The 25263-nt window shown below is 41.4% G+C and overlaps 1 protein-coding gene across 5 annotated transcripts in view; it reads right to left on the minus strand.

The window, feature by feature from the left end:
• Positions 1–11757: 11757 nt before the first annotated feature.
• The window catches only part of Ctps2 (CTP synthase 2), a 127483-nt gene continuing 113977 nt past the window's right edge, over positions 11758–25263 (minus strand). For all 5 annotated transcript variants that reach the window (XM_048440641.3, XM_048440645.3, XM_048440643.3 and 2 more), the window contains exons 18-19: positions 15693–15802; positions 11758–13716 (exon numbers count right to left, since the gene is read on the minus strand). In XM_048440641.3, the coding sequence (XP_048296598.2) occupies positions 15733–15802 (70 nt within the window). In that variant the 3' untranslated portion in view covers positions 11758–13716; positions 15693–15732. The remainder of the gene's footprint in view (positions 13717–15692; positions 15803–25263) is intronic.

The following is a 25263-nucleotide window of genomic DNA, read 5'->3' on the forward strand; positions in this document are numbered from 1 at the left end:
CTTTTGTAAGAGTCAGAGTTGATTCTCGTCTCTACAGTCCTACAAGACAGCATGGTGGGGATTTCTGTGGTTACTGTGATAGCCCCCTGACCCACTTAGATCCTGCCTTACTATTCTAACTCAACACTTTTCAAATTTTCATGTGCATGTAGACCACATGTGTACATACGTGTGTATAATGTTTGTATTGCACGGGCACACATGTATGTGGGTATGCATGCATGTGGAAGTCACCTGACATTTATGTGGCTTCTGGGAATCCGAACTCCTCTACCAAGAGAAGGGTGATGGCAGGAATCATCTTCATTTGTTCTTCAGCTCTAGTCAAGGAGGTCGGGTCTCTATGGAAACCAAAGCTTAGTGATATGGCTAGTCTTGCTAGCCAGCTTACTCTGGGGATCCCTGCCCCCACGTTCCCAGATTGGAATTGCAGGTGAACCGCCACACCAATCTGGCACCTACAGGTGTTCTAGGGAATCTGAACTCCAGTCCTCATGTTTGTACACAACCCCTAAGCCATCTCTCCAGCCCACCCCCTTCCCTTCTTTTCTCTTTGCCTTGCTTTTCTTTAACAATCGTCACCTTTATACACCGACTAGCAGCCCGTGGCTGTAATACAGCCTAGGGGGGTCTTAATTGGGTTCGTTTTTCTCAGCCAGTTAAAGAATTGAAAGGCAGGAAACATATCAAGCTCGAAAGGCACAAGCCAGAGCAGGCAGAATCGGGAGTTTAATATGGTCGCCAGAAAACTCGCACTGGGCTGACGGGGCAGTTCATCTGATAAAAGTACTTGTTACATGAGCCTGGCGACCTGTTTGATCCCCAGAACCCACGGTGGAAAGAGAGAACCAACTCTCAAAAGTTGTCCTCTGACTTCCGCATGTGTGCCAATGGCACACATACGACAAGTGGCACATGAGTGACCCCGCGTATACCATATGCATACACAAAGACTATTAATAAAAATATTTTTAGAACAGACTTTCTAGTAACATATGTGAGCCGGATTATTTGGGGGGGATGGGGGTCACACCTGTAATCCCAGCCTTTCCTGGTGGTTTGATTTTTGAGACAAAGTCTTCAGTAGTTGAGGCTGGCCTTAAACTTAACGCGTAGCCAAGGATGACCTTGAGTTCCTCATGCTTCTTCTGCCTCTCCTCCCAAATGCTTGGATTATGTGTGTGATGTGTGTGTCACCACACCTACTTCAGGAATAAAGGCTTGTTGGCTGGGGGCGGGGGTGCTGGAGAAAGGCTGAGGTTAAAAGCATATACTGCTCTTACAGAAGTAGTTCGGTTCCCGGCACCCACACTTGGCAGCTCACGAGCACCTGTAACTCCAGTCCCAGATGATCTGGTACTCTCTTCTGACCCCACAGGTACTCATATACATAACACACACAAAAATAATTAAGTAATCTTAAAAAAAAAAAAAAGACGACTTCTAGCCGTCTTGCAGAATCAGAACTGAAACAATGCGTGGCCAGAACACACCTTGACCAGGACTACTGCTCCCGCCTTTCATCCCACTGCTTTCTCTACTAAACCCAAAACTCATGGCAGGACCCTTGAAGCCAGACCTGGAGGTCACTGCATGCTTTTATCTCTTCCCATGGAAATGACTTGGGGTCACAGGGGAGACAACTCATTTCTTTGCTCCTCATTTTTTTTTTGGTCACTGGTCTGTTTAGTCAGTGTACTGATAGCCTAGCTTTTGCCCTTAAAACTTCTGAAACAACTTCTTTCAAGATCCTTCAAATCTGGGCAGCAACATTTGAGGTGGGACCACGGACTCTCAGGAGCATCCTTGGGAAGAGTCTGGGATACCAGCCAACAGCTAGCGTTGCCAGCACTCATCATCCACAGATGCATCTGTTCTCCTACTATTCACCCCTCAGGATCCAGGTAAACACTTCATTAATGCCTTCCCTGGTTGGACCATGTTTTCTACATTTTCTTTGGCTGACTGCATGAATTCAGAATCAAGCCTATGACTGGCTAAATTACTTAGTATCTCTTATCCCATAGACTTTTTTTTTCTTCGTGTTATTTTATCATTCTTTTTCTACGTAATAGAGAAAGACTCTAAGATTTTATTTAAAAAAAATGCTTCTTTAACCATGAAACATTAAGAGAAAAGAAATCATCGTTGCACAATATTTCTCTGGAAGAATCCAGAACAACTTGGTAGTCTGAACTCTAGGGATGAGAGTAAACCCCCAAGTACAGAAGCTAAATTGAGACTTTTCTGGAATCTTTCAATCTCATATCATGGTTTTGTTTGTTTGTTTAAGAAATCATTTTCACTACGTAAAGCTTTTTTTTCAAGATTAGATTCCATTTTAGACTTTTCAAAAGCCTTTTCTTGCATTATACCTAATCAGCAATTGACAAGCTTTTCCTGCAAAGGACCCAGTGGCAAATATTTTATGCTTTTGGTCTCAACAACTATTCACCTCTCCTTTCATATGAAGAAAGTTGCCATGGGCAAGCTGGGTGTGGCTAACAGCCAAGGAAACTACAAAACTTTACCAAAAATGTCCTAAAGTATCCAACGTTCTTACTTTTCCTCTCCTCTCTCCCTCACGTTCACTTTGTGATTTCGCGGGAATAGAACTCAGAGCCTCTCATATGCTAGGAAAGTGCTTGGCCACTGAACCACATCTCCAGTCCTATTTTTTTATTTCTTTTCCTTCCTTCCTTCCTTCCTTCCTTCCTTCCTTCCTTCCTTCCTTCCTTCCTTCTTGGTTACTTGTTTTGGGTTTTTGATACTGTGTCATGGACCTGTGAAGGAGCTAAGGCCCTTGCCTAACAACCTGAATTTGATCCTTAGAATCCACAGTAAAGGTTGACCTCCATATTTGTTATGGCATGTGTATGCCTGTACTCACACATGCATCATGCATACACATACATGCATGCACTTGCACACATACACACACACACACACACACAAATACAATAATAACAAAGTTTTCTAAATTACAACAATAAAGAGAGACAGAGCATCAAATAGCCCAGGCTGGCCTCTCACCTGCTCTCTTCTGCCTTGAAGTCCAGATCCTCCTGCCTCTACCTCCCAAGTTCTAGAATTACAGACATAGAGACCAGACTGATTCCCCTATCTCCCTCCCTTTTTAAAAAGGTGTATGGATGTTTCACCTGTATGTATACCTGTGTACCAAGTGTCTGCCTGATGCCCAGAGAGGCCGGAAAAGGACATCAGATTCCCTGGAACTAGAGTTATAGATGGTTATCAGTCATCATGTAGGTGCTGGGAATCAAACCTAGGTCCTCTGGAAGGTCAACCAGTGCACTTAACCATTGAGCCATCTCTCCAGCCCCTGCTTCCCCATTCTTAAAATAGAATAAAACAAATCTCAACTCAAGAGGTATGCTTAGGAGGGCTGGGAAAAGAAAAGTTAAGGCTGAGTGTGGTTCAGTAGTAGAGCACCTGCTTAGCAGTCTTAAGGCTCAGGGTTCAGTTTCCAACACCACGAAAAGAAAAGAAAGAAGAGAAGAGAAGAGAAGAGAAGAGAAGAGAAGAGAAGAGAAGAGAAGAGAAGAGAAGAGAGATAATAGAGAACAGAGGGAGAACACGGAATCCTTTATTCACTCAGAAAAGCAAAGTATTTTGAAAGTGGGGGGAAAAAATCTGTGAGTGATAGCTCACACTTCTGATGCCATCATTTGAGAAGTGAGGGTTTCAGCGCAGTTTAAGGGAAGAGTAAGACCAGGACTGAAACAAACAAAAAGGCCAAAACAAAAGTAAAAACCAAGTGACTATTTAAAGTCATGAAAGCAATAATGTCTTTCTTTTTTGTATCAATCAGTAGAGCCAGCAAAGAAGTTTCTTCTAAGTTGAAAATTCTTTGCATTTTCTTTCATCTCTAGGCTGTAAAACAATATACACTGCAAATTAACTAAACATATTGCCCTCTCAAACCATTAAATTCTCTGCAAAAGCAGCCATCAAGACAAGGGGTCTCATCACCCTGGCCTGTACTGAGGTATCTCTAACCCAGAGAAGCCCTTCGGGACAGTGATGCAGCCTAGATAGGTCAGCTTTCTGGACCACTGGCTCCAACCTCCAGTCTTCCCAGAGGAAACAAAGCAACACAGAATGTCCATTTTCAAATGTTTCTGTTCCAAGAAAGAAAAAAAAAAGATAGGCGATCTAACTGTTCAGACTTACAAACTAGTTGCAGCTGGCCATAGTGACTCATATCTGCAATCCTAGAATTTAAGAGGTGAGGTAGGAAGATAATCTTAAGTTTGAGGTCATCTTATAATACACGGGATGTTCCAGAACAGCCTAACTACAGTGTTAAGAAAGACCGCCTCAAAAAAACCCAGCTGGGTTTGATAGCAAGCACCTATAATCCCAGCACTTGGGAGGCAGAAGCAGGTCTTCTGTGAGTTCTAGGCCAGGCAGCACTCCATAGTGAGTCCTGTCTAAAATAACAACTAAATTCCAAAATTCCATCTGTCTTTTGTCATAGGAACTTCAGTCATGAACTTAACAGTGAGAAGGGAAAAAATATTTTTTCTCCCGTTCATGTCTCTGAGTCTCTCATCTCACTAGCGCACCACCTATGACTCGCAGAAGCTCAGCCCTCTGGGAAGCACTAGCGAGTCCAGCGCTCTCTACTGACCTAACGGGATAAATGAGAATAAATGCACACCTTTAAAAACAAAAAACTCGACTAAATAGAAAATTTAAGTAAAAAGTATGTCAGTGAAAGTGGCCACTAAGATTGGAGATAACGTTTTTTAAAGAGGTGGGGGCGCTTGCTGCTCCTGCAGAAGAATGGGGTTCAGTTCCCAGCACCCACATAAGGGAGCTCACTAGCACCTGTAACTTCAGCTCCAGGGCATCTGATGCCTTCTTCTGTCTTCCACAGGTACTGCATAAATGTGGTGTGCGTATAGACAATCAGATGGGTGTGCGTGCATCTTTGAAAAGACAGGAACTAGCGGGCTATAGAGATGGCTCAGTGGGTCTGCTGCACCAGCCTGAGGCCCTCAGTTTAGAAAGCCCCGCACAGCAGGGCTATAATCTCAGCACTGGGAGAGGGGCAGAGGCAGGCAAATCCTAGGGGAAGGGGGTTCCTGGCTGTTCAGTCTACTAAAATGAAATGCTCCGTGTTCAGTAGAAAACGGACTCAAAATAAAATAAAGTGGAGAATTATAGAGGAAGATGCCCAGTATTGACCTCTGGTCTCCGCATGAACACTCATAGGTGAGCGTAGCTACACACACATGGGCATACACATACAAACCGCACACAAGCATACATGTGCACACGCACGATCACATGCAAGGGAAAAAATCAGATGGAAGTGGAAAAAACTGAACAAAACAAAACAAAAGTCCCTTCAGCTTTGATGGGGTCGCAACTTCAATAAAGTGTAGGTTGACAGCAAGCAGATATGGTCACTCAAGCAGATTTGTAACCAGAAACTTAAGCTAGAGGCTGGATTCAGGGCTTCCAATAGCCAGGTCCAGACACTCCAAAGACGAGAAAGGAGTTTAACCAAAATGAGCATGTGCAGCTAATCCCTTTCCTTGGGAAGATGTAAACAAGGTCTACCCTCTCTCCTAAGGTCCCAACTACAAACCCAGGCACGATTCTGTCAAAGTTCGCTCTGGGGAACGAATAAGTTTATTGGCCTTCCTTACAGAGCATAGATGAGGGGTTACTTACAGGGAGGGGTGTGGGCGCTCCTTCCCCTGAAGGCTGCGTATGAAAAGTCTTTACCCAGCAGGGATGAGTGCTTCCCCACAACTACACTGCCAAAGGCTCTCCTAGGTTTCCTTGCCCGGTATAAAGAGGTGGTAGGCAACAGCTGGAGACTTGGGTGTGGATCTTGTGACCCTCCCCACCCCTCTGGGAGGACATGTAAACAGTCAACAAGCCCAGCTGGCTTGCCAGGGGGTATATCTAAACTGCCAAAGACGACATTTGCTTGGCTTGGAAGACACACAGCACACTGAGAAAACATAATATAAGAAAGTCAGCCTAGTTTCATGGTGTCGACAATAAAGAGATGGGTCTGGGCAGGAGGTATAATTAAGAAGTCCTGTTCAGCTGGGCATAATGGCACGCACCTTTAATTCTAGCACTAGGGAGGCAGAGGCAGGAGGATCTCTGTGTCTAAGGTCAGCCTGATCTAATGATGAGTTCCAGGATAGTCAGGGTGTCTTAGTTTGGGTTTCTATTGCTGCGATGAGGCGCCATGACCATGGCAACTCTTAGAAAGAAAACATTTAATTGGGGTGGCTTACTTACAGTTTCAGAGGTTCTGTTCATCATCACCATGATGAGAGCATGGCAGTGTGCAGGCAGACGTGGTACTGCCTATATCTTGACCAGAAGGCAGTACTGTGTACTGGGCTACTGGGCATAGCTTGAGTAAAAGAGACCTCAAAGCCCACCCCCACACTGACACGTGTCCTCTAGCAAGGCCATACCTCCTAATAGTGCCACTCCCTTTGGGGGCCATTTTCTTTCAAACCACCACACAGGGCTACATGTGAGACTTTATCTCTAAACAAAACAAAACCAACAACAACAAAAGAAGTCCTAGTCAAAATGTGGTCTGGTTGATCATCTTCTCCATTCTGGTCCTCAGTACTCAAAGAGGTAGACTAGTTCCCATGAGATAACTACTCTTGTGTTGGGGTGATATCATGGAGGGAGCTGTGAGGCTTTGTTGTTTCTAAAAATCTAAGGTGGACTGCAGGTTTAAGACACTGAGTGGAGACTTTGAGGTCCCTTGGGTATAATGGAGGGAGTGGCATCTGACAAGAAACGGTCTGTCTTATCTTTGTATTTTCATTTCTGGAGGGCGGTAAGATTGGTGTTTTTCATTCAATACAGTGGCTGCACTTTAAGTCATTGCTGTCCCAGCTCGCAATTTCAGCTCCACAGCTCCCAACAGCAGTTCAGTCTCACTGGCTGCAGCCAGGTGGGAATTCTATTCCCTCAGGCCTGGATCTATCACTGCCACTAAAGGAAACTTCATCTAAATCTCTATCCTTCTACAGAACTCAGGATTCAAAGGCTGAGATGAAACCCTCCTAGGTCAGAGAGACTGAATAACAAATAGCTAGCCATCTCTCCTTGTTCATGTCTCCCTCAAAAAGGGGCATCCTCCTTCTCAGCCCCCACTAAAGACCCTAGATACACTTAGTTCCTCCATCCCAGTTCCTGTCAGCTAGTTGCTGACTCAACCTCCTGACCCCAGGTTAATCCAACAAATGCAACACATCTTTGCATCTTTAACAAAAGTAGCAGAAACAAACATAACACACCTTTACACAGTTAAAATAATATTCCACAACATAAGGCAAGTCAGGTACCACCCGTTCCGAGATAGGCACCCCTTGGTACCATGTGCTGGAGAAAAGTGCAAAAGGAAGGTAGAGATGCAGAAGCTTTCAATTCTGTTTTCAGTTATGTGTGGGCCCAAGCAAGGAGTCAGAGCATTTTAACAAAAGTATCTTCTAGATACTCCTTGTATAACCTTGGTAGATTTCAGAGAAGAGTATGGTAGCTGCATGCTGCATGGTAGCTAGGCTTGGAAAGGAGTCAACACGAATTAGCCTTCAGCAATGAACTTTATTAGGAGAAAGAACCTCATATCATCAGGTTTGACAGCAGGTGCCTTTACCCACTGCACCATCTTGATGGTCCTAGAGATTATTGTCAGATTTAGAAAGATAAGCATCACATTTTTCTTTGTTTTTGAATCCTATATTTTATATAGATACATAAAACCATGTATACTTATACGACACAAAAGTAGAAGGGAAACTGGAAGGAAACACAAGGAACTAATGGGAGGGCAGAGAAAAGAAATGTTAGGGAAAAAATCAGCCCAGTGTCACACAAAGAACCACATGAATAAAGTGAAAGTTGGCAAGGCAATTCTTTTTGAAGAAAGGGTGTGCCAGAATACACAGCAACCTAACAAGCACACTTGGCCAAGATGGTTTTTTGTCTTTTATCCCTAACTTAGGTGGTGAGTGAGTCTCATACCATTGAGGGAAGCTTGGCTTCACAATCTGATGTAACTGGCCAACTGACGCAAGGGGAAAGGGGGAGGATCCGGAAATATGTATTCCAGTAGGACTGTCTTTGTTATACAACAACAGTTCCTTACAGGGAAGACTAAAGGGGTATGGGGTGGGAATATGGTCAAAATACATGAACCCCAATATTGTGTACATTGATTATACGTTAATAAAAAGGTGACTTGTTGAATGAACAATTTAGAGCAACTTTGTAAGTGTTCCCACCTTGGTTTGTTAGTTTATATCAATTTCACACAAACTAAGACACCTGCAAAGAACTCAACTGAGGAATTCCTTCCATCAGACTGGCCTGTGGGCATGTCTATAAGGCATTTTCTTGTTAATTGATTGATGTAAGAGGGCCCACCCCACTGGAAGTAGTGTCAACCTTGGGCAGGTGTTACTGGTTTGTATAAACAAGCTGAGCAAACTGTGAAAAGCAAGTCAGTAAACAGCATTCCTCCAGTAATCTCTGCTTCAATTCCTGCCTCCAGGTTTCTGCCTTGGCTTCTGTGGTTGGTTGAAAGAAAATAGCCCCCCTAGAGAGTGGCATATTAGGTGTGGCTTTGTTGAAGTGTGACCTTGTTGGAGAAAATGTGTCAAGGTGGGCATGGGTTTTCAGGTCTCATAGATGCTCAAGCCACACTCAGTGTCTCAGTTCACTTCCTGTTGCCTTTGGATCAAGATTATTAACTCTCGGCTCCTTCTCTAGCACCATGTGTGCCTGGATGCTACCATGTCCCACCATGATGATAATGGGCTAAACCTTTGAACTGGAAGCCACACCAATGGAATGTTTCCCTTTATAAGAGTTGCGGTGGTCGTGGTGTCTCTTCACAGCAATAGAAACACTAAGACAAGGGTGCACAGTATTTCCCCAGACTGTGATAGCTCCTATCAATGCTCTTGATGGTCAAGACACAAGCATAACCTCAGTGATGGACCATAACCTGTAAGTCAAATAAATAAATGCTTTCCTCCCAAAGTTGTTTTTGATCAGTGTTTTATCACAATGACAGGAGGCAAACTAGGACAACAACACTTAATCACTCAGGTATTCGTTCTGTTCTTTGCTAGATTCCAAGTTCATTAGCCTGCACACACACACACACACACACACAAATTATGTGGCAACAACCAAGGGTTGTTTCTTAAGTGTCCTTCCTCTGTTCCTACTTACTGTCTCATTAGCCACAGCAAAAGCACTCAGTTGTTAAGTGACTTGAGAAATCAGGATCATTAAAATTGAAAATGTCCATTTAAGCCAGCCTACCCCTTTGTGATGCTAAAGTGTCCCTTTTGTGAGTACATTCTTTTCTCTCAGCTAGGCCAATTGCAGCTTTTAACCTGGGCTTTTCATTCAGAGCCTCTAGTAATCTTATTGCTATAATTTTCACAAGAGGAACACTAAAGCAATTTAATATTATTTTTTTAACCACAAAGATTTGTTTCCATTTTGCATGTATTGGGTAGCTAAGATTTCTGTAGCATCTTATAAAATAATGATGTGGCACCTTACAGCATTAAAAACAAAATGCTTAAAAGGCAAAAAACAAGAACTACCAAAAAGGTAAGAGGTTAAAATATTTAAATTAGTATGTGAGGAATTGGAGAAATGGCTCAGCAGTTAAAGAACACTTGCTGTGATAAACCAGCCTGCCTCCATCTTAGGCTTAAAAGCCATCTTACAGTAAAGTTCATTCCTGTTTATGATTAAATCTCTGTTTCTCAAGAATTGGGCTATGCCCCACCTGTAACCTTAACTACAAATGGTTCTGTACTGCCTGTTCCAGGAATGGCAACCATGCCTTTGCTTCAAAAAGTTAATAACTATCTTGCAACCCTACCTGTATTTCAAATGAGTTGTTATGACTACCTTGTTATGGCTACCTGTTGTTATGACTACCTTGTTACGCCTACCTTGCAATGATGTCTTTAATTCAAGTGTCCATTAGGACTAACTTGTTATACTTATGTTCTGCTCATAAATTTTTCCCCACCAAGTCCCCCATTTAGAAACTCCCTACCCCAAAACTATAAAAAACCTTGTCTTCCTGATGCCCAAGGAATCCTGTCTTAGGGTGAGGCAGAATATATACACAAATAAAAAGGTTTGCTTTAATTAACTGCTTGTTTTAATTAATTTGGCCATGATCATTTGGGCCAGTGGTCTTCCTCATCATATTTGGATTAACAGTTGCTCTTACAGAGGACTTGGATTCAGATCCCAGCATCTGTATGGTGGGTCTTGAACACCCTGGCAACCAAATGCACATGGTACACATATATACATGCAGGCATAACACTTGCACAAATAAAATAAAAATAAAGTCTAAACTAAAATTTAAAATAAAAGTTAGCATATAAATACTTTAATATGAATAACTAAGATATCTGAAATTCCCAGAGAAAGCTACAGCTATAATGAACATTCCACAAGGCTGAACTTCAATAGTTGTGAAGAAACTGGAATGTTGCAGGTCAACAGCCAAATTATCTTGGGATATTTTAGACCTCTAAATAGTCACACATTGCCTACATCAATGTATGATCTAACATCCTTGTGACTGTTAGGCAAATCCACTTGGAATATACAAGCATAACCTTAGTTTCTACTAATTTAAAAGCTAAGAACGTCATCAGGTCTATAGCAGATGTTTCCCTGCTTTCCTGAAAACTGCCTACCTGATGTTTTCATTGTTCTGTTACTATAAAAAGCTTGTGAAAGTTACTACATTGTAACATGGCATTTAGGGTAACTTAAATTTGTGTTATTAGGCCATGGTCACTCATATTTGGCTCCTGAATAAATTATGTTTTCTTCTTTGAAGCACAAACTGTGTTTTTATACATTCACGAGCACTCAGGCCATGAATAGGGCAGGTAAGGGAGGTACAAGTCTAGACTATTACTTTACTTATACATATTTTTATTTATGTGGTATTTGTGAGTGTGTGTATATATATGTCACATGGAGGCAGGTGCCCACAGATGCCAAAAGAGGGTAACTGGATCCCCTAGAGCTATCACAGGCCTTCGCAAGCTGTTCAGTGTAGATGCTGGGAACTGAATGTGGGTCATCGAAAAGAGGAGCAAGCACTCCCAACCACTCAGCCATCTCTGCAGTGCTACAAATTCTGTTTTAAAAGTAAACTTGTTACTTTGTTCACTGCGCTTTTTCAATTAATTTTGAATTAAAAAATAATGAATTAGGGGGCTGGGGAGATGGCTCAGGAGTTTAGACCACTTGTTGATCTTGCAGAGGACTAAGATTGGATTCCCAGCATGGACATAATGGCTCAGAACAATCTGTAACTCCACTTCCAGAGAATCTCATGCCTTCTTTTCATCTCAGTGGGCACCAGGTACATATATGGTACACATACATACAAACAGGCAAAACACTCATACACATAAACTTTAATCTAAAAAATGTTGCTCATTAAAAAATGTTGAAATAAAGTATTACCAGTTCTTTGTCAAAAGTTAAAAATAGCTTATACCACAGCACTCCTACTCCTAGGTGCACACTCAGAACTAAAAGCATATTCGCAACAAATATTTCCATATGATAATTTGTGGGAGCACTATTCACACATGATGATTTGTGGGAGCACTATTCACAACAGGCCAAAGGTGGAAACTAGCCAAAGGTCCATCGACAATGAACAAACTGCAGTGAACATAGACAACAGAATTTTATTGAGCTATAAGGAGGAATGCGACCATTTGGGTAAGCCTTGACAAGATTAAGGTCAGTGAAAGAAACCAGATACAAAAGATCACACGCGCCATACGGTTTCACTTGTACGAACTACTAGAGTAATAAAATCTATACAAAATGACTGGTAGCTGCTGAAGGGCTAAAGACAAAAATCAGAACAAAAGCTTCAGGTGGGCTGCGAAAGTCTAGGCTGAAAAGTTGACTTGACTGGTAAAGCATATGGTCGTCAGGACCCAGGACTTTTCTAATAGGAGGATGAGCATACCAGCCTGCTATCTACCACTTGAGCCTTCAGGGCACTGATCTGCAGATGGAATCTGCCATCCCCAAAGTCCTCTTTTCTGTACCACATGCACACACAGTCCAAGGAGAGACTGATGTCTTTCAGTTGCTCTGGTTAAAGAATAATTCTGCTCATGTAGATGTTGGTCTGCACTTTCTTTTATTCCCACGTTCCCTCGATCAATCTGGATCTAACAGTTGCTAGGGAATGAGGAGTTACTACTAACAAGAACAGGGGTTAATTCTGGAGTCGCTATATTAAACTGAGAGTTGTACAGTCTCAGTGAATGCTACTGTACAATCCACTTTAAAATAGTTATTTTTGCTATAAAAATGCTAGCCAAGCATGTTTGGGCACAGCTTTAAGCCCAGCACTCGAGAGGCAAAGGCAGTTGTGAGTTTGAGGCCAGCCGGGTCTACAAAGTGAGTTTCAGGACAGCCAGGGCTATGTAGACAAACCTTGTCTCAAAAAAAAAAAAATTGCTGATGCAGGGCATAGTACCTCATACCTAAAATCCTAACACTTGGGAGGCTGAGGCCAGAGGATCACAGTGAGTTCAAGACTATATTAAGCTACACAGTGTTATCTCAAAAAGAAAAGGACAATAGTCACAAAAAACTGAAACAGCAAAAAGACATGAGGGGAACTTGTTGAGAAGAAGGCTTTCAGTAAGAATGCGAGGGGAGAGGGTGTTAAAGGGAGAAAATGACCAAACTTCATTCTGTACATGTAGAAGGTTGTCAAAAGAATAATAAAAATTCATTTTAATTAAAAATAAAAGGATTATTAAATTTTAAAATTAAAAACAATTGGTGTGTATGTGTGTGACGCAGGGGTCAGAAGACAACTTGTGGGAGCTGATTTGCTTCTTCCACTATGTGGGCTGAAGAGAAGGAACTCGACTCAACTTACCCTGATTCCCGAGTTTTCAGCTCTCCTTTACATTTTGTATCTGAGAAAACAGACTTACTTACAGCCCCATGTCTTGCACCTGCTAAATTTCACTTTTTAAAAATTATATTTTTATTTTATATGCATTGGTGTTTTGCCTGCATGCATATTTGTGAGAGGGTGTCAAATCTTGGAATTACAGGCAGTTGTGAGCTGCCATGTGGGTGCTGGGAATTGAACCCGGATCCTCTGGAAAAACAGCAAGCATTCTACTGAGCCATCTCTAGCCCAAAATTTCACTTTTAACTGGAAATAAACAGAATGAGAAACTGAAGTCATCTTAACTCCCACATTAACATATACTTCACATCCAGCTAAAAGAATAACTCATTTTTAAACGCAAAATTGGTTATAGCACATGTCTGCCACCTTCCCCATACCATATTGGGAAGGCAAAGCTCCCCTGGTTCTTGCTCACCACTTTGACCTAACTATGTTCCGGACAAGACACAAAAACACTTTCTGCCCCCAGGATTGCTGCTGAATAACGTTTAATTAAGTACAGAAATGCATGAGTGCTACAGGCTGCCTCTAGAGGGAAAAGAAAAGAATCCCTTTGGTTCTGTTTCATGAAGTAAACATTTTCCGATTCCCTTTGAATCTTCATAGCCCGTGTCTAGGGAACAGAGTGGTGGTTTCTTCAGATAATTCTTTCATCTTAAGTATAATTACTTCAGAGGCTTTAAAAAGAAAAGGTAAGTATTAGTTACATCAAAAAGTAAATAATAAGCACCTTTAAAACCATCCCTGTTAATCTTTACAGCATTTTAGTTTGAGATCACCCCACTTATGACAACAGTAGCCTCAGATAAACAGAAAAATCTCCAGAGAGCTCATAGTAGAGTGATACAACTCTTTGTGGTTCTTGTTTAGTTTTGTAATTCTGGAAACTGAACTTGGGCCCCAGGCAAACCGGTCAGGCACGCTATCACTGAGCAACAGCCCCAGGTGAACAGAGCAGTGAACTCTTAACAAGTTTTCCAAAAGTTGTTGTTCCAACTAAATACTAGCATGCCCAACCCAAGGCCTGCCATAACCTTTAGGGTCATTCCAAGTGGCATTTGGCTCCAAGTATAAACTTAATAACACTATCCATGACGCTGTTCTCTCTTACAATATAAAATATAGTAACAGAGGAAATAAGCTGCCCTTGAACATCAATCCTGTGTCTAGCCTCTTCTTGCAAAGATACAATACTACCTTATAATTTTTATTTCTTGGACTTATTTATTTATTTATGTTTGAGTGTTTTGCCTACATGCATGTATATACACTGCATGTGTGCCTGGTGCTCTCAGAAGTCAGAAGTGGATATCAGATCCCCTGGAACCAGAGTCACAGATGGTTGTAAACTCCATTACGGGTGCTGTGAACTGAACCCAGACCCCCTACAAGAGCCACAAGTACTCTTAACCACTGACTCATCTCTCCAAACTCAATCATATTTCATATTATACAAAACTAAGAGAATCTGCTCCAGTATGAGTGACCTACAACACATTTAGTAAGATGGTCTTTAGTTTTATTTTGTTGAACTTTATTTTTTGAAACTTTTAAAAGATTTATTTATTTCATTTATGTCCTGAGTGCTTGCTTGTATGTATATTTGTTCACCATGCGCATGCCTGATGCCCACAGAGGCCAGAAGAAGACACCAGATGGCAGGGAATTGGAGAATAGTCGTGATAGTCATGGATCGGCATGAGCCGTGATGTGGGTGCTGGGAATCAAACTTGGGTCCTCTGACCAGCACTTTAAACAACTGAGCCATCTCTCTAGCTCCCTGCTTCAAATTTTATTTTTTACTAATATGTATTGTATAAATGTGTGTGTGTGTGTGTGTGTGTGTGTGTGAGAGAGAGAGAGAGAGAGAGAGAGAGAGAGAGAGAGAGAGAAGCACAGTTGTGCCACAGCATGTGTGAGAAGGTCAGAGGACAAATTACAAATTCCAGGAATCAGTTCTCTCCTCCCAACATGAGATCAAGTCATCAGACTGGCACAGCAGGTGCTCTTACCCGCAGAGCCATCTCACTGGCCCAAGGGTATCATTTAAAAAGAAAAGGAAGAATTAGATAACATAAAAATCAGTGATTTTTAACTATGATTTGAGCTTTTCAGAAATGGATAACTGTAATTTATTCAGCAAGTGGGTTTGGGGGGGTTGTTTTTGTTTTTAAGATAGCATCTAATATAATCAAGTCACCGTGTACCTGAGGATTACTTTGAACTGCACTGCCTGAGTGTTGGCACTACAGACATGTAACATATACACACAATTAGCAGATAGTTTTTGTAAATAAAGTTGTAGTGGCACCCAGCCACATCCGCTTATTTCTATAAGGCCTAAGGCTGCTTTCTCGTTGCAGTGACAGAATAGCTGGGACAGCCCTTAGCAGAAAATACTATCTGGTGTTAACACAGTTTTTTCTGGTCAACTTCCAAAATAGAAGCTCTAACCAGTAATTTATAGATACTGATATGCTCATTCCTGGCCTCAGATGCATGCCCTCTCTCCCAAATACTATCTCTCGATAGCACTGGGGCTAAATCTGGTCTGAGAAGGACCCTGCAAACCAAGTCCTGTAATGCTCCCATCTCTACCAAGATGCCAACTTCCTGTAAGACAAACAAATGATTCTCCAAAATGCTTTCTTACCTTTCAGGTGGCCCCTGTCATTCCTGAGGCAAAAAGAGCTTCAGTTGATTTCCAGTTCAGCTAGCTTTGCCTCTGAAAAGCTGTCATCGCTGACATCACTGTAGGCATCACTGTAACAGAGAAAAATCACTCACCAAGATGTTAAAAAGGCCACAAGTAATTAGTCAAGTTTTAGCTCCAAACCTGCTCCATAGTGAAGACCCATGTAGAAGAAATACTAAGTAATATTCTATGATTATTCTGTGGTCTAACCACAGGCACTGGTCCTTCTTTGCTCAAAGCACCTGATTACTTGCCTTTATTACAAGTCATAAGTTAGCTATTCAGAAAATTAAGGAAAGTGTTTCAAGGGTTGAAATGTATAAAGCACAGACGACAGTTCAGCTGTCCGTTTCCACAAAGCCTTGACTGCTCTGCTGCCTGCCCCTGTGCCTGTGGCTTGCTCTCTACTCAAGTTCTATCAACAATCTGATTTCATATGAAAGTCTGAAGCCAGGAGTGGTGGCTCACAGTTGCAATCCCAGAACTTATGAGGCTGAGGCAGGATTGCCAAAGAGTTCCAGGCCAACCGAGGCGACTGTAAAATTCTGTCTCCAAAAGGTCATGACAGCTGCAGGACAGATGCAGCTGAGACAGATGATCATAAGCAGAGAATTAACCCTGTCTCAGAAAGACATTTCTGTGTTTTATCATTTTGTAATTCGTATTATTTTACAGAAAATCAATAAAATCATGCATGTATATATGACATAAAAGAAGTAAAACTATCTAGGGGGATGAAAATGACTAATGGGAGGGAGGAGAAAAGAAAGGCGAGTGACGATACAAAGAGGAATACTTTCAGTATTTGATACATACTGATATATACTTCTAGGATAACCTTAAAATTTTGTTTAATTTTAAATATTTTGTAAAGAAAGAGGGCCACCATTATGGCTCAGCTGGTTAAAGCACTTTATGTAGAGCCTTAAGATCTGAGTCCAATACCCGGATCCCAAAAGTTGTCCTTTGACCTCCACTCTCCTCACTGTGGCAGACATGTATGCAAATACACCGCATGCATACACACACACACACACACACACACACACACACACGAAGACATTTTTGAAAGAAGTAAGGCAAGTGGAAATGTGGTCACTATGGACACATCTTGAAGGGGTTTCTGGGACTTCAGACCCTCGTCTCCCTTTCTGCCTCCTAGCCACCATAATATAATCGGTTTTCTTTTACCAATCGCTTCCCACCATGGTGTTCTGCCTTACCACAGACCCAAAGCAATGCAGCCAGAAGACCATAGCTAGAACCCTTTCAGACAAAACTTTTAAGGAAAAAAAAAAGCAGAATTGACAGATCCCTTCATTTTGTGCTAATCTAGATTAGAGACTAAATCTGTCTGAGGTTGAGTACCACGTTGCCTTGTACCTACTAAAGTCAATTTGTTCACAAGTGCATGAGCTATTAGTTCAATACTGGAGTTTTTTCATTTTTTTATCCCTCTGACAACAATCGTCTTCTTTAACAATGAGAGGGTTCAGGAACATTACTCCAAAATATGGCACCTTGGCATAGTGAACATTTTAAAGTAAAGGAATCTGAGGTGGTGTGACAGGGCAAGACAGTGCAGAGGTTCCTTCACCCCACACTCTTCATGAGACCATTTTGGGCTTGACTAGGATGTTATCTCCTTGATGGAAAATCCCATGGAAAATTACCTAAATCTATTGTAGGAACCCAAGGCCAAGATACCCCAGTTAATCTACCTTGGCTTCTGTTAAACAACTGCCTGCTTGTGCAAACCCCTCCCTCCATAACTGCTTATCTTAGTTTTTGTTAAGCTGCTTGCTTGTGCAAAACCTCCCTCTGCAGCTGCTGAGCAAGATAATCAGATGTGGCTTTTGCTTCCAAAAAAAAGCCACTTGCTCTAAAATCTCTGGGCCAAACTTGGGTCCTGAATACCTGAGAGCAGTCCCAGCAGCAGGAATAAAGACTTTCAATAGGCTATTAACTGCGTCTGAATGGCCTTCTCTGGTGGGCCCCCCAGAACGAAAGCATACACAGGAAGGTCTCTTGAACTTCCATCTGCCCTAAAGCAGGCGCTCTGACCCTCCCTGGAGCAGATCTTCAGACCCTGAAGTGAAAGAAGTAAAAAATAAAATAAAAAGCGACTGAACAAGCCAGCTTTGCTAAGTTCTCCCAGTTGATTGTCATGATAGCACATCCTCTTTGTCCACTTATATTTCCTCATGTTTCTCCTGCTGTTCATCAGCTGTGCTCTAATAGAAAACACTAAAGAGGTCAGTGAGATAGCTCAGCAGATAAAGTACCTGCTGTGCAAGCCTGAACACCCGCGTTCAATCTCCAGAAGCACCACATGAAAACTGAATGGAGAGAAACAACTCCATAAAGTTGTCCTCTGACATACACACACAGGGAGAGAGAGAGAGAGGGTGGAGAGAGTGAGGGAAGGAGAGAGAAATGAGGGAGATAGAGAGAGAGGAAGAGATGAAGGGAGACAGAGAGACAGAAGGAGAACAAACTAAGGGTTCTCTGGGTCTTCATTTCCTGAGAAAGACTGCCATGTTTTATGCCTGAGCCATCCCTAACTTTGGCCAAGCATTTGTTGACCCAAATAGCAATAAAATTCTGTATTCCTTAACAGGTGAAATTTTGCTTTTGTTCTTTTAAAAGAGGAAAAGCGCTGGAGAAGGTCTATGCAGACAGACTAGAAAACTCTCCTAGTCTACACTCACAGGGTGACAACGATTACGCAGATAGACCACATCATCCAAGTCTCCCTTTGTTTAGCCACTCTCCTTCTGGACTTTCAGCAGGGGCGTGGGAGCAGCAGACCAGAGAAAACAGGGAGTAAAAGGTTAAGAATTGGTCAGAAATAGGATATATGTTAGCTAAAGAAATAAAAAAAACACATATCCTTGTTATTATTAAAGTCAAATAACATCTCCCAGTTGTACTCTTTAGTTAGGGAAAAGCACTCGTACTGCTATATAATGACTGAAAGCTTCCTTTAGTAGTTGGTGTGTGTGTATGTGTGTGTGTGTGTGTTTGTGTTGTTTTTTTTTCAGATTGACCCAAGGGCTGGAGATGTAGTTCTGTTGAAAGAGTTCTTGCCTTCAATCCCTAGCCCTGCAAAAACTGGGCATGGAAGTCCATGCCTGTAATCTCACTATTCACAACGCTGGGAAAGGAAGATGGACCATGAATCTGAGGCCAGCCTAGACTCCGCAGTGAGTTCCAAGATATTGTGAGAGCCTATCTCAAAATTAACTAACTAATTAATTCAAAACACAAACAGCTACAACTTCATCAGAGATTAGTCAGAGATGTATAAATCTGGTCTGAAAATCACATAAAAATAAGCTTTTGCTATTCATGAAGGTTACATGTTCCTATGACATGCTCTCAAAACTTAGAGAAATATAGTCAGGAAAAACCATTAGGCATTTACGTTTCCAAATTATTTACTAAAAATAATTTTTAAATTAATTTAAAAAACAAAAATCAATGTAAGAATGAATTCTTTCTTGTACCAGGCAGAATTCCCCACCAGAGCCCTTAGATGGGTCGACGCTAGCCCACCAGCTCTCATTTTCTACCTGAAGGTCGTCTTCACCGAACTGCCAATGCATTAGAATGGAACAACCTGAGTCAAGCAAATTGAGGCTCAGCTTGAGTTTATTCATCTCTAAGGTTAATAATATTTCCTAAGTGTTCTGAGACTAGGTAGGACGATAAACAATGACACTCAAGAACAGAATTATCAGACTAGGCATTACTGCTAAACTTGCTGATTTAAAGCATTCATCTGGAAGCAAAAAACAAGTGATAGAAATAAAATATGGGTCACCAAACAAACATAAAACAACACCAGTTTCTGCAACAGACTAGAAAATGTGGTTGCCACTCTGGGACTTGTAGGGTTTAAGGGATCATTTTTCTTTCACACAAAACAAATTTAAAAGTCAGTCGTAAGCTAGATATGCACATAGACAGGCATATTTCACTTAAAACTATCACAGCTCCATTTTAAAATAACCCATCTTTTTAAATAATCTACACACACACAAACACACACACACACACACACACACACACACACACACACACACTAGGATCTTTTGTTGCTGCTCTGCAATGTAGTCCACACAGCCTCAAACTCACAATCCTCCTGCCTCATCTTTGTGCATATGGGATTAAAGACCAGCAGTATGCCCAGCTAAATACTAGGGGTTTTCATGTTAAATTCTAATAAGTGTCACAAAACAGACACATATATCTCTTGTTACATTTTAGGAAGGCACAGTTTTAAAATTATTCAATATAAGTTCAAGTCACCATAGCTATCTAAATTTAAAACAATTAAGAGTCAAATGAAATTTAAAATTCCATTCCTTACTTATATTAGCGCTTCGCCATTTGTGGTTAATGACTGCCATTTTTGAATAGTGCAGATTATTGAACATTTCCATCATCTGAGAAAGTTTTAATGGGGAGTATTGATTTAAAACTAATGGGGCCAGCCAGATGGCTCAGCAGGTAAAGATGCCTGCCGCCAAGCCCAAGAACTTGAGTTCGATCCAAAGAACCCCTTGGTGAAAGGAAGAGAACTGACTTCTGAAAGTTGTTATCTCAACACACACACACACACACACACACACACACACACACACAAGTAGCATGCATGCAAAATAAAAATGTAATAAGTAAACTTAAAAAACAATAAATGATTAAAAATAAACTATAATCACTGTGGTAGTCATGATTATCATTATTTCCTCAAAAAATGTTTTTAATGGCTGTTCTATGTAGGTTAATTAAAATCCTAGCAAATATCTTTCATGCATGTGTCCTGCAAGTAGTGGAAACTCTCTTTTTAAAAAGTAGTTCGTGGAGCGCTCTCTCTCTCTCTCTCTCTCTCTCTCTCTCTCTCTCTCTCTCTCTCTCTCTCTCTCTCTGAGACAGGGTTTCTCTTTGTAGCCCTGGCTGTCCTGGAACATGCTGCACACCAGGCTGGCCTCAAACTCAGAGACGTGCCTGTTTCTACCTCCCAAGTGCTGTGATTATAGGTGTGTACCACCACTACCTGGCTCAAGTCAAACCATATTTTATGTAAGATTTTTAGCTGGGGATTTGAAATAAGAAGCATCAGTTCTACCGACAAAGCAAGGAGTCTACTCTTAAATGCTTCCAAGGGAAAGGGAGGTTGTTCACTAAAAAGCAGGCTTTGTTAGTATGTACCCTATGCTACTTGACCAAGGCAAGGGAATGAGGTGTATGTGACTAGGCTACATGAGAGGACGGGAGTGGGACTTGGTTAATGTGAGACTATGCAATGTGAAAGCAGTCAGGCTGTCTTCCACCTCCAGATGTCAGAAAGACTAGCTGTGTTGCTGTCCTGCTCACAGTCCTCTGTGCTTCAGGTCTGGGTTCTAACAGTGGCAAGACAAAAAACCATCAGTTTCAGTACAGGTGGGAATTGCTATTCTAGGACACTACTCTGACTTTCAAGGCTTGACCACAATGGTCTCTATGTTTATTTGTTTTTGAGACAGTCTTTTGTAGATCATACTGATTGCAAATCCACTATGTAGCCACAGATGACCTCAAATTTCTGCTCCTCCTGCCTCTACCTCCTAAGGCTAGATTGTTGATGTGATCTATCAAAGCTTGTTTACATGGTGCTAGGGATGAAACCCTGGGCTTCATACATGCTAGGCAAGCACTATACCAAATGGCAAAACATTTTAGTCATTTGAGAAAGTTTTAAATTAGAGTTATTGATTTAAAAGTAATGAATAACCTGTCTGTCAATGACTTCTTACTCCTAATAAATTACCAGTATATAAAACATTCCAAGATACTAGGGGAAGGGTGTGGTGATGCTCCGTATATCCCACCTCTTATGCTACCCTGAAGCAGCCATTAAATCACTTCTCTATTAATAGAAAGAGGTGGTTAGACTTTTAAAACAAGCTTAGTGACATAATTAGGACTCAGCATGCATGAGTTCCTACAATACTTTGTATCAAAATCCATTTCCTATGAAAAAGTGTGTTTTAAAAACACATTGCCAAGCAGTTTTCCCCAAAGTACTGGTACTGCTAGACTTACTTGTTTCTCGAAGGGCCCCTGGAAGCCATAAAACACAAGAGCAAGGGAATACAAACTTAGTATGCTCTGAGTGAGTTTTGCATCTCATAGTAAACAGGAGACTTCAACCCAGGCAGGGCTTTCAAAGCACAGTGGTCTGTATCACTATGAACTCCGTTGCTCGCTGGCAACCATATTATCAACGCCACAGTGAAGTGCAGCCTATAAAGAAACCTTTTAACCAATGCATAATCCCTGAAAGAAGGAGTACTCAGATGTGCCTTATTAACAATAATTTACCAGAAAAAAACCCTCACGGTATGGGTTGAAGTCAAACAATCATTGGGGGTTGGGGATGTTGAAAGAACTGCTTTAAAAAAAAAAAAAAAAGATTGGGCTTTCTTTCCCAGCGCCCTTTTGCTTGAAATGTAACAAAGGAGCAAAAGCAGTCTTTTGATATGTTTACCAAACCTCATGCCACTATTCCGCACAGCAGCCCTAAGGACGGGCAGTGGCAACTTGGACACAACCTCCAATGATACAGACCCAGAAGCCTCAACTCCACCATCAAAACCACCACCGCAGCAATAAAACGTTTGAGCACATATTGTATGATTGGCCCTAGCAGCATCAACCACGAAGGCCAAAAGTCAAGGTGGGCCCAAGTTCACAGAGTACTGGAAACTGAAAGGCATACAGGCGCAGAGGAGAACCTCTGAGTCTTTGGTTCAGAGCAGGAAAGTGAGGAAGGCAAGCCTTAGACTCTAAGGCTTGGAGGGAGAAAGGTGCAGTGCTAACACAGTACAGTGTCCCCTCAGCCCCATGCCCACCTTCACAAGTCCCATGAGCTGACATCCTAATAGGATATAGACTGGTGTTCCCTCTCACTAAGCAGGTTCAGAATATATATATCAATAGTCAGGAAGCAAAGGCATTAAACCTCTCTGGGGAGTTCTCAAGACTTTGAGATATTTTGTATGGATTTATGTGCATTTTAATCTATAAACCAAGGTAGGCCTTTGAGGGTTTTGAGCTGCAAAGTCATGTGGGAAGACAATTCTAATGGCAGAAGATGGATTAGGAGGATTAGAAGGAGAAAAACCAGAGGCAGGGAAGTCCAGGCAGAAGCCTTTGTAGTAAGTAAAAGATGAAGGTGGTTCGAACTAAGGTAAAATTACTAACAATATTAGAATAATAACAATTCACATTTAAGTTTCTATCATAGATCAAGCATTGTGTAAAATGATTTATTTATAGCGGGAAATTTAATCTTCATTATTACCATGTAAACTATGGACTTTTTTACCCTGGGGGGCGGTTTATGTGGCACATTGCTAGGATAAGTCCAGGGCCTTATAAATACTAAACTATAACATTAATTCACAGCTATCCACCCCATTTTTGAGACAAGGTCTCACTATGTATCCCTGGCTGGCCTTGAATTCATAGAGAACTGCCTGCTTGGCTTCAAAGAAACTTTTTATAAAGAAACAAGTGCAAAGAAAGATGAGGTCCAAACCATTCAGAAAAGAAGAGCTGGGTTTGGATTCAGCAAGTCCTACCCAACTCCAAAGCTTTAGGGTCTAAAAGCTCAGGCCACATGTTAATGTACCACAGTATAGTGCTAGCCTAGCATGGAGAGAGCCTAGGGTTCAATCCTCAGCGGCACATACCAGTGTAATAGTACAAGCCTGCAATCCCAGTACCAGGGACGTGGCAGGAAGAATTCAAGATAATTCTCAGCTACATATTGAGCTGGAAGCTAGCCTGGGATATGTGAGGCTCTCCTACAAAGCTAAAAGATAAAGTATGGGCTGAATAGTAGACAATGCCATTGGAACTGAATGGTAATTTTTCTTAGGTGTGACATGGACTTTGTGTGAAAAAAATGTTTTAACTTTAAGAAATTTTATAAAATATTTAGGTATGAAGTACCACCATGTTTGCAACTTTCAAGTGGTTCAAAAGTAAACTTTGTATACAGAAGACAGGGAGAAAGGGAGCATAACAGAACGATAATACCTGGTAAATGTGCTCAAATGGCTACGAGGTTGACTGGACTAATCTATCTTGCTAATATACTTGAAAGTTTACAAAATAAAAGAATTTGGGGAAATACATATATTCACTATTATACCTGGCTTACTTTTCTATTGCTGTGAAGAGACACCATGGCCAAGGCAACATTTAATTGGGACTTGCTTACAGCTTCAGACCATGACCATCATGGTGGGAAAACATGACAACAGGCAAGCAGGCATGGCACTGGAGCAGTAGCTGAGAGCTCATATGTTGAGGCAGAGAAAGTTTTAACTGGGAATAGTGCAGGATTTTGAAGCCTCAAAGCCCAAACCTAGTGACACATCTCCTCCAACAAGACCATGCCTCCTCCAACAAGGCCACACCTCTTACTCCTTCCTAAACTGTTCCACCAACTAAGTAGTAAGCATTCCAACATGCATCTATGGGGACCATTCTCATTCAAACTACCATGTAACTACAACGAAGAAGAACCATATATAGGTAGAAAGACTAGAGGGAAATATTTTAAAAATTAATACAGTGATTATCTTAGGTTGTTGAGCTTATGGGTATTTCCCCCAAATTTTCTGTAACATTACATCTAGAAATCAACAGAGAAGTAACGTGTCTCAGGTTGGAAGTCAGTATGTGATTTAGAAAGACAGACAGAGACAATATGAATGAAATGTGTTCCTTCTCTGATTGCCTCTGAGATTCAAAGACGATGGTGACATGGCAGGTTGGGGGATGGAGCCCAAGGCTTGAGCATGTACAAAGCCCTGGCTGGGTTTAATACTCAGCATCACTCAAAAAAAAAATTAAGTGGCAAGAACATATGGGAAGAAGACAATGGACTTACACTAGAAATTCAGTCTAGAAGGGGAGCAGGAAATGGAGGAGTTAGACTCCAGAAACACACTTCCTTTAAGGACCCTTTTCATTATGAAGTAGTTCTGACTTTTTGAGTTTGGTCTGCAATAGCCAATCAAATACAATGTATCATCAAGTACCTTCTCTATTGTTTTTAATACAACAATGCCTCTTGGTTTTCCATGAAAAGATGATCTCTTTGTACAAGAGACAGTAAATGTTCGTTGGAGTTATAATTCAAGGTCCAAAACCTATAATAAAATGTTACTCAATCGTCTTAAAAGCCCTGTTTTATCCTTTAAAGCCCTGCTTCCCTAAAGAGTTATATTCCTGTGAACTGTGGACTATCTGTGCCTGAGTTCCTGTGTTCTGATACAGAATGAGCACTACCTAAGCAAGAGCTTTTTCACTCCAACCTACAAATGGGCCTGACAAATGCCCACATCATAAAACTAGAAGCCGCTCTTAAACTTGTTGTGTAGCGACTGGGCATAAGAGCTATGCAGGGCAGACAGAAAAACACATGTTCTGAAAACAGTAAACTGTATATCCTTCTGCTGCTTTAAAA

The sequence above is a fragment of the Myodes glareolus genome, chromosome X, assembly GCF_982192425.1.
Source record: "Myodes glareolus chromosome X, mMyoGla1.1, whole genome shotgun sequence".
Lineage (NCBI taxonomy): Eukaryota > Metazoa > Chordata > Mammalia > Rodentia > Cricetidae > Myodes > Myodes glareolus.